Source organism: Anoplopoma fimbria, chromosome 10 (assembly GCF_027596085.1).
Source record: "Anoplopoma fimbria isolate UVic2021 breed Golden Eagle Sablefish chromosome 10, Afim_UVic_2022, whole genome shotgun sequence".
Lineage (NCBI taxonomy): Eukaryota > Metazoa > Chordata > Actinopteri > Perciformes > Anoplopomatidae > Anoplopoma > Anoplopoma fimbria.
Window position 1 is genome coordinate 17,806,237 of NC_072458.1, and position 9,908 is coordinate 17,816,144.

General features: G+C 39.0%; 2 protein-coding genes across 2 annotated transcripts in view; both read left to right on the plus strand.

Moving 5' to 3' along the window:
- LOC129097050 (ubiquitin-conjugating enzyme E2 E2-like) overlaps window positions 1-3,478 on the plus strand; it is a 60,386-nt gene extending 56,908 nt beyond the window's left edge. Inside the window, exon 6 of the mRNA XM_054605749.1 lies at window positions 2,669-3,478. Coding sequence (XP_054461724.1) covers window positions 2,669-2,766 — 98 coding nt within the window. The 3' untranslated portion in view covers window positions 2,767-3,478. The remainder of the gene's footprint in view (window positions 1-2,668) is intronic.
- rpl15 (ribosomal protein L15) overlaps window positions 1-9,908 on the plus strand; it is a 194,226-nt gene that overhangs the window by 157,182 nt on the left and 27,136 nt on the right. The window lies entirely within an intron of this gene.

Here is a 9,908-nt window from a genome sequence, read left to right on the forward strand (position 1 = left end):
TTTCAACAGGGAATCAAAACAAGCGTTATTGTTTGTCTTTAGGTTATAAGTAGCATATTTTGGAAGTTTGATTTACAAAGAATGGGATTGTGTTGCGTCTCCACTTTTAAACGCTTAGGGAATGATCGAAACAAATCTGCTTGCATGAACTGTCGTCCATCTTCAAAGGTCACTAGATTTTTATAGCTGTGGCAAATGACCTGGAGGTTGGAGAGACACACAGTCTCTCCTCAAAGACATTCAGTGTTGAACTCATTAGGTACTGAACAATGGAAGTAGTTGTGTGAAGAATGGAAAAAGATTGATTTTGGGCTTGAGGGTTCAAACCCTTCATGGTGAGGCGAGCTTGACGGGTTGTCAAATTGTTGGTTTGGATTTCACATGCAGCTCAACAATCCACCAGGTGAACAGATTGAAGTCGATGCTTCACCCAGAATGCCGTCCTCCAGGAGCCCTGATTTCAAAAGTTCAACCTTTGTTTTAGCCATCAAAAAACAGAGATTGGTCAAGCAAGGATAGAATAACATAATGCAGCCATTGACACTAAATCATTCTCAAGCTTCCACCAACCAGCCGTCACCCCGACAGGATTTCTGTCTCTGGCTCAAGTTGTCACTTAAGAAAGTCAGATGCTTCCCGCTTGGAGCTACGATGCCATGATATGTAGGGATCCATTCATCCAGAAATATGGGAATAAGCCTGTAAAAAAATAAATAAAAAAAAGATCATTGGAACCCGAGCAGGGATTAGTGCCGAAGGGTGTTTGTGCTGCTTGCTCAGCCAAGCTCATCACACTGCTCCGTCAGCAGGCCGAGCCCTGCAGGAGACGGTCTGAAGCCAAGCAGAGTGTATGTGAGGCTGGAGGAATTTGTTTCTCCTCTCCGTCCCCTCGCTGAGAAATTGACCGGCGGCACAACGAATTGAGCAGCAGGACGATCAATAGGGGAGCCAGTGGGAATTCATAATGGTGGATGTTGACTGGCCGGACGTGTGCGGTGTATCAACAGACGGGACAGAACAGCTGCTGCTGATGGAGGCGGAGCCCTCCATGATCACCTCTGATTTAGAGCCGCTCGGCGTTTTACCGTGCTGTCGATAAATGTGTTGACCGCGCTGTACGGCGTGCGATACAGACTTCACATCAGACCACAGGAATGACAGAGCTGTATTTATTTGACGTATGTGTCTTCTGTGGTTTTCACTGGATGTAATAAAATTCCCATGAATGCTGATGAGCCGAGGTGGGAGCCTGCAGGTTTTTCTACATCATCTTAGACTTTTGATACACTGCGTCAGGTAATTGGATGTCAAACAGCACCGCATGGCTGTTTGTGTGTACACACTGTATGTCCTAATAAATCAAATATCAATCACACAGATGTGGATTTTTGAGGATTCATGCCGATGTTAACTATTTCGTGGATCTCCAGTAACTTTCCTGTATATATTCTTGGTCCCCAGTGGATGAATTTCAATGTTTTTTGACGAACCTCCTGACCTTTCATCGAGTGCCACCATCGGAATTTCTTTGTCTACAAGAAATATTCAAATCTGACAGGGAAATTGCCATGACATTTTCTGAGCTCCTTTGGGAAATTTACTTTTTAATTTTCCCCAAACTTTTGGTTCCAATTTTCAAGTTATATATTATCCAATAAACAACAATTACATAAGCTGTTGTTGTCAAAGAAAATTTTGGTTGAGTAAAGTAAAGAACAAAATGAGAATCTCTACAAAAAATAATAATAATAAAAAATAAAACAGAAATAAATATGAAATAAAGTAATGGAAATGTGTGACAAAATTGCAAATGAATAAGCTGATTGTAAACAGAAAAGCGGTAAATTACATTTAATTTCTTATTTCATTGTTGGTCATTGGTTCTTTTTATATATATTGATATAATATTTATATTTTCACCTATGTTTCAACTACTTGTGTACATAACAGTCCTGTCCATTCTTCACCTTTATTAGTCAGCTTTGTTGTCCTCCTCCCTTGCTGTCATTTCTATATTTGTGTAAGTACATTGAAATATGATGCCATTAAAGCTGACTCTGATTTTTGTGATGCAGGACCGGGTGCTTCAGTACAATCTGCCATACGGCAGCAGTCAGTACCCTCAGCTCTACAGACAGATCAGCTCATTGTTTTGGTTTAACTTACCTATTTTCTATTTCTATTTTTAATAACCCTCTTAAAACTTATTTCTGTGATTTCATGATTAAAATCTGATAAACCCACTACACACTACCTGCTGGGCACCAGTAAATGAAGAGGCAGGTGAACATAGTGGAGCATTTAACAGTTAAAGAGTCTTATATTTTCTTGTGGGGGTTGGTGGAGACCAAACATAGAGGTAAAAGAGAGTGGAGATTGGACTGATATTCATCAGGTGGCCACAAACACAAATCCAAAGGAGTGACAATGTTGCTCTGTGTATGCTGGATGTGTGAATAACCAACTGTTTACTGACATAATCACCAATAACATCTTTATGAGGTGATAATACGCCAATTTTCTGTTTACAGCTTGTTTGCACTGCACTTAACTTTCACCAAATGTGTTATTGTTGATTTAATGGACAAAACAATTGAAATATAATTTGATACATGTATTATTAATCTAAGGTAAATAATCATTCCTTTTCCTTCCTCCTGTGTTACAGCCGACCCTCTGGTTGGAAGCATCGCCACACAGTACCTGACCAACAGAGCTGAACACGACAGGATAGCCAAACAGTGGACCAAACGCTACGCCACATAGACCAGCACCACCCACCCAGGACCCCTCACCCTACTCCACACACACACACACACACACACACACACACACACACACACACACACACACACACACACACACACACCTCCAGCACCTCCCCTCCTCCGAAATCTATGGAAGCACACCCGCTCCTGTCATCCACCCCCCCCACCCCCCAGCCCTCCCCAAAACCCAGAGAAATGAACTGTTATTTGTTCCATGCTGACTTGAAAAAGCTTCTTTTTTATACAAAGAGTCTATTGGGATTGTATTTTCCAATACACTGAATGTTGATATGGTCATGAAAAGCTTTAATACTGTTATTGTTCTCGTCGTTGTTGTTCTTATTGTTATTGCATTGTTTATAACATTGTCGCCCACCCTCGTCATCTCCTTATCTAAAAAGCGTGCGTGTATTATTCCCGTTTCATGTGATGGTTTCATGTAAAATGATCATACTGAGTGAGTGCATTTAGTTTGTTTTTTTCTTTCGGTGGTTTTTACAGCTAATGGTCAATATTAGTGCATGGCATCAAGGATATGTGTTCAAGCAGAGGACATGTAGTCATGTAGTGTATTATTTCTGTCCCCGGCAGAGTTCTGGCATGAAGTGAGCCCATCACCATGTATGACGATAGTGGTAGTTTGCTGTACATTTAATGCCTTGTGAGAATACATACTCATTGAATACCCAATTAAACACTGGCTGTAATGTGACCGAGCCTGTCTCAGTCTCTTGCTTTATTATGATGTATATATATATATATATATGTGTGTGTGTTTACAGTGTGTACACATCTCTATGACCTCAAGAAGTTACAGTACCAGTCAAAAGTTTGGACACATCTTCTCATTCAACTACTTTGAAGAATCTAAAATATAAAACATATTCTGGTTTGTTGAGCATTTGTTTGTTTACCACATAATTCCATATGTGTTCCTTCATAGTTTGGATGTCTTCAATATTAATCTACAATGTAGAAAAAAATGTAATTAAAGAAAAACCATTGAATGAGAAGGTGTGTCCAAACTTTTGACTGGTACTGTACCTCAAGACACTTTTTTTGAGCACGTCTAACCCAAATTCAATATTGCAGAGTACTACTATACTAGAATGGCACTCCAAAATGTAATTGGTTCTTCCTTGTCCCGTGATACACCCTTCCACCAAGTTTAATGAAGATCGGGCCAGTAGTTTTTACGTAATGGAGGATGACAGTTACTTCTGGCAAAACAGACACACAAACCAAACCGAAAGCATTAACGACTTGGTGGAGGTAACTAACACTGACTTTTAAGGGTTTTCAAATTTTGGGAATTCGTCACAGTGGCAGTCACTTGACACTCCGTCACTAGTCAGGATACCAGTAGATTTTACGTTTCAAATAATCTACCATGAATGTCTGCTTGCATGAACATGATTGGCAAACGCATTACCAGATGACACCGCATTGCAGAAGTTGAGTCAGATTGAATGAAGCAACCAGGAAGAGAGCCGGGCAATAAGACATTTTTCCAAAATGTGGAGTTATAACATCCGGTCTGTCATGTGATGCCTTTAAAAAAAGGCTTTTTTCACAAAGACTTACATTGATAATAGACCCCTGTAACTCAGTGGATAACTTGAATAACCCCTTAATTAAATCATCAGGTCCTAAAAGTTTAATTTTTAAATATGTACTAAATCCAGATTCTTTTCCTGCTGCTGTTCATGTGAATAAGCCTAAAACCGGGGCGGCTTGGAGGCGGGGTTAAAGGAAACACTACAGTGCTCGCTCTATGCGCCCATATGGAAGATCTCCAGAAGACCCGGGTAATTTAATCTCTCTGCAGTCGATCCATTTTGGCTTCATCTGCCACTGAGCTACTTTTGATAGGAAGCCTGACTGCATTGCTGCATCCAGTTCTCTTTATACATCCACGGGTTCAACTTTTCTTCTGGACGGCCCTGTGTGGTTCATCTCAGGCCCTCTGTGTTTGCACTCCCACTGTCCAAACACAGTGGTCTCATGAAAATGAATAGGGAGGCTGTGTTTTGTCAAGCTGTGCTGTTGTCTCTCTGAACGTGGCTTTAGCCTTTTAGAGCAGCATGAGTTAATCTGGACGAGCGATCGACGAGACGATAAGCATCTTGTTCGGACGTTGTGTGTTGGGCCTGAAAGTTTGTTAAAATACATATTTCAACATCATGGCAGTGCCAGGACCAGCCTCTCCGTCTCCATTTCAATTTGTCTGTCAGGCAAATGTTTTCCTTTATGAAGTGCTGCGTTTAGATGCTCCTGTTCTGACTGGAGACACTTTCTCAGGATGTGTGGGGAAAAAAAGCATGCTGACTATTTCATTTCATTAGTCCCAGCACAGAGAACCGATTTACCAGAATGTTCTGGTAAAACTTGGCACAACTTTTGCCTAAACTCAATGCAACGCCCTTCTACACACTGTAACATGCAAGTGCACATTGGTGGTGGATAACTATGTGCGTGAACAAGGTTATTCTACTGAAAGTAATAAAGTAACTGTCATCCTCCATTATATACACATACATATGTCACATTCAAAGTCACTAAGGTCACACAGTTATTTTGCCCTTTCCAACACTCGGCTGAGCACTAACTGAAGCTGGAACTACCGGTTGTCTGAACACATAACACCACCCATTTCAAACCAAAGTCTAGACATACAGCAAAGAAATGATTTCTTGGTATAATATTGATTTATAGATTAGTGGTTTTAGGCTACACATATTTTGTGGTTGTAAATGTCCATTGGCTCTCATATTCTGCTGTTTATTGCCACTGAAAATCATTTGAACAGCAACTTGGCATTGTTAGCAAAAGGCAAACTAATGGCTTTCAGAAATCACACCAAATTCTGAAATATTACATAGTTTATCACATAAAATCAACAACTTCAAGTCTGCAAAATATAATAAAAATGAGCATTTCAAATGAACCTGAAATGCTGTTACAGACACTTCAACTGAAACTGTAAATAGAATTGTGGTAAGACTTCACATCCTATTGGACAATCAGATCAGACGCGATAACCCTGGCTTTAATTAAGTAGATAATCATCAGAGCACTATGTTCAATGTAAAGTCAAATAGTACTTAAATCCATATCTGCATTTTTATTGTATCCTTCTCTTATTAAGAGAACAACTTCCCTGATTGGTCGCTCATTACTTCAGATCAAACATAAGCTATTAGCTGCAAAAACTGAAATGCCTTCATGGATCTTTGTGCTCAAAATAATTATTATTTTGCACAAACAAGATGTCAGGTAAAATATTGTGTGCACAAGTTTGAACAAATAATCATCTTGCATAAACAAAATATTGGATATCTTGTTCACACAAGTTTGCACAAGATGGTTCAAATGGTGTTGTGTCTTCCATAAACAAGAAATCAGATCGTTATCCAACATCATCTTGCACACTTGTGGAAACAATTATATCCAAAAGCACAAGTTCATACAAAAGATTTCTTTTCACGTAAACAAGATATTAGATAATAAGTTGTGTGCACCACTTTGCGGTCATCAACAAATATATCATTTTTCCGGTTTTGCAATGACTTTCTTATCAATTTCCAGTTTAATTAGCGATTCCTTCATTTCCCACAATGCCCTCTGCAAGTCCAATGAGGAGAATGAACATGCTGTAAGAGCTTTTTTGGCAGACTGGTAAGTGAATAGTGGTGTGTGTGTGTGTGTGTGTGTGTGTGTGTGTGTGTGTGTGTGTGTGTGTGTGTGTGTGTGTGTTGTGTGTGTGTGTGTGTGTGTGTGTGTGTGTGTGTGTGTGTGTTACTGCAGGCGTATCGTGTGTATAAAAACAGAGCACACCACTGATCAAACCAACACTTGTTGACTGTTCTCTTCACAGAAACTGCGTCTGTCTTGTTCTGATCAGCAGACAAAGCTCTGCTGTGGGTTTTTTTTTTAGTCTCTGACTGCGTTTGCAAAAAAACCCAGCAAAGTGGAGCAACAGTGGCAGAGTTAATTATGGTCGACGCGCCGGGAGGGGGGATGGGGGGAGTCCTCATCCTCATCCACCCTCCTCCCTTCCTCCTTCACACACTGTGGGAGGAAGAGTCCGACAGAAAAGGAGAAGTCACTGATGCATGTTTAACAGTGTAACAACTGCAGTGAGAGGTATGAGATCAATACGTGGGAAAAGGACAAAAGCTGATCTGTGAATAAAATGAACCTCGTTGTCATAATAATGTGCGCGTATTGTGAAGGTATAATATGTTTGCACTTATAGACATGCTCTCATTACTGGTGCCACAAAGACAAACCACATAATTTGACCTAATTGGCATGTGGCTGATTACATATTTGTTTTTCTCTCTCATGTGTTTTTATATTTAGTTTTACAGTAACGACAACACTGTAAAGGATCTCACAAAAACTAAAGCAATGAGTCCCAGTCCCCCCAACACGCTCCATTACATCTGACCAGACATAGAAAGGAGAGTAGTAATGTAACAGTAAATGCTGTTTCAAAAATGAGATAAAGATAATGAACCCAGACCCTCAAGAGGCCCTAAGGGTCTGGTATTACGTTGCATATAAATGTGTGCTTTATTAACCTCCCATTAACTAATTACTAACAAATACAGAATGCGCAGATTGGAAGAAGTGTGGGGTCCATCAGGGTCCATAGCTCATTTCTGCCTCTTAGAGGATCAATCCAGCCCTGGACAATAGTGAATATGTTTTATGTTGTAGGCTTTTTGAGTAGTTAATATATATTGGGGGCAGCTGTGGCGTAGTGGAGAGCAAGGTAGTTCTCCAATCAGAGGGTCAGTGGTTCAATACCCAGTTGATGTGTCCTTGGACAAGACACTTAACCCCAAGTTGCTCCCGAAGGCCATCGGATGTTGCATGAATGTTAGTTAGAGTCTGATGGTAGCCTGTCATCAGTGTGTGAATGGGTGAATGATATGTAATATACTACTGATTGTAAGTCGCTTTGGATAAAAGCGTCTGCTAAATGACTGTAATGTAATGTAATTGAGTAAAAAAAAAAGAAAAGGTAAATCAGCCTTTTCAGATCATCACAAATGAAAGGTTCAGCAGAAAGGTCTTGTTCTGGTTCAGCTGGACTCAAACCCCAGAGAGCACACGCTATGAAAAGTGTATAACTGTGTGAACGACTCTCATCGCAACCACTTTGTTTAATGTTTATTTAATGAACAACCCATTTCACATGTCAGGCCGGCTTTATCAGGCAGTATAACGGCCTTTTAAAACTGTCACTCTACTATTTTGTCGCCCTGTTTTTAGTGTTGGGTAGTAACTCAGGCTAATGGCTAACAGTAGCCAGAGTTTTATTACTATTTAGCAATGAGTTGGTTTATTAAGTGCACGAGGTTATGCAGTGTTTTTGTTGCATCATCACGGGTGAAATATCTTACACAAGTGATTCATCGTCCCAATTTCATTAAGGCCTTTGTGTGTACTTTTGGGCAAAATGGAGAATAATTTATTTATTTCCAAACATAAGAGAATGAAGAAGTTAACCATAAACACCTGCTACAGGAGTGTAACAAGGAACAGGGAGTTAAAAGGGAAGCAGATGAAATATTCACCATTCTGAGGAAAAGTCCTGGTAAATTATTGGTTTTATTTTCTAATAATGGTTTTAAATAAAGTTCCTGCCATGTTTCCATTTAAATGACCTATGACACATCCAGCCTATCTCTCTCCTTTGTCATCCCTCTCTGACTCTGACACTGTGTGAAGAATAAAAATGATGAATCTAGATAACAATGTCAGGACGTCTGTCTCCTGCTGGACCAACACTTCCGGCGAGAGGAGGCACGCGTCCAGCGACAGAGTCAAGTTCTTGTTAATTATTCACGTTAATCCCGGAAAGAAGGCGATTGAAACCTACAAAATAAAAGTGTTAAAAACCTCAACTGACTCAAACTTTTGACAACTATCTATGGGTCATAGCAATTGACAGTTTTTGGGTTTTTTTAGGGCCAATGGCAATTTCTTTTACACAGAATACAATTATAATTTTTAAATATCATATACAGTACCAGTCAAAAGTTTGGACACACCTTCTCATTCAACTACTTTGAAGAATCTAAAAATATAAAACATATTCTGGTTTGTTGAGCATTTGTTTGTTTACCACTTAATTCCATATGTGTTCCTTCATAGTTTGGATGTCTTCAATATTAATCTACAATGTAGAAAAAAATAAAAAAAAATAAGAAAAACCATTGAATGAGAAGGTGTGTCCAAACTTTTGACTGGTACTGTATTCATACATTTTTTAACGCAATACGATCAATCACTGATTTTAGATATTGATAATAATTCCAAATATATGAAAAAAAAAGATAAAGCCATCAACCTTATGGGAAGTGTATGAAGAATAATTGGATAATGATGACCTTTAATTTAAAGGTCAAGGTTGAACCTACAGATTGATGGTGAGATGTTTAAAAAGCTCACTGTTGGTGTAGAGCAGTGGTTCTCAAATGGGGGTACGTGAAGGCACTCCAGGGGGTACGTGAGATTTAAAAATATATATATTTAATATTAGCATCCATTCAAAAATCCTTTAAAAATAGTTATTTAATAAATATTCAAGTGTTAGTTCATAAACTGAATTTTATGTTCAGTAGGCTATTCAATTTCATTATCCTAAAAAAACTCAAACAATGGAGTCGTGGGTTGAAGCGTAGCAGCAATGCTGCTGAAAACACGGAGGGACAAGTGCCAAAGAAGGCGAAACCAGAGCCAGCAAAATTCCGTCAGTAGTCAGGTATGATAATACCTATTTTTGATCTTGTTTTTTTACTATGTCTCTTGTTTGCACTATCCTCTATGCTGCTGTAATCCTGTAAATTTCTTAAATGATCTTATATCGTCTCCGTTTCTCTGTGCTCAGTTGTTACTGTTACATGCCGTTCTTGTATTTACTTTGCTTTTACTTTTCCACATCAATAAATATAATCTTATCTCATCTTATCTGTCCATTTCTGTCAATAATGTTATGCTGTTTGTATATATAATATTTCAGTTACTTTTACTGTGCTCATTTGCTGTTACTTGTTATTTACCTTTGCTACTTACTTTTCCTGCCCCATCAATAAATATAATCTTATCTCATACCAAAATAAATCT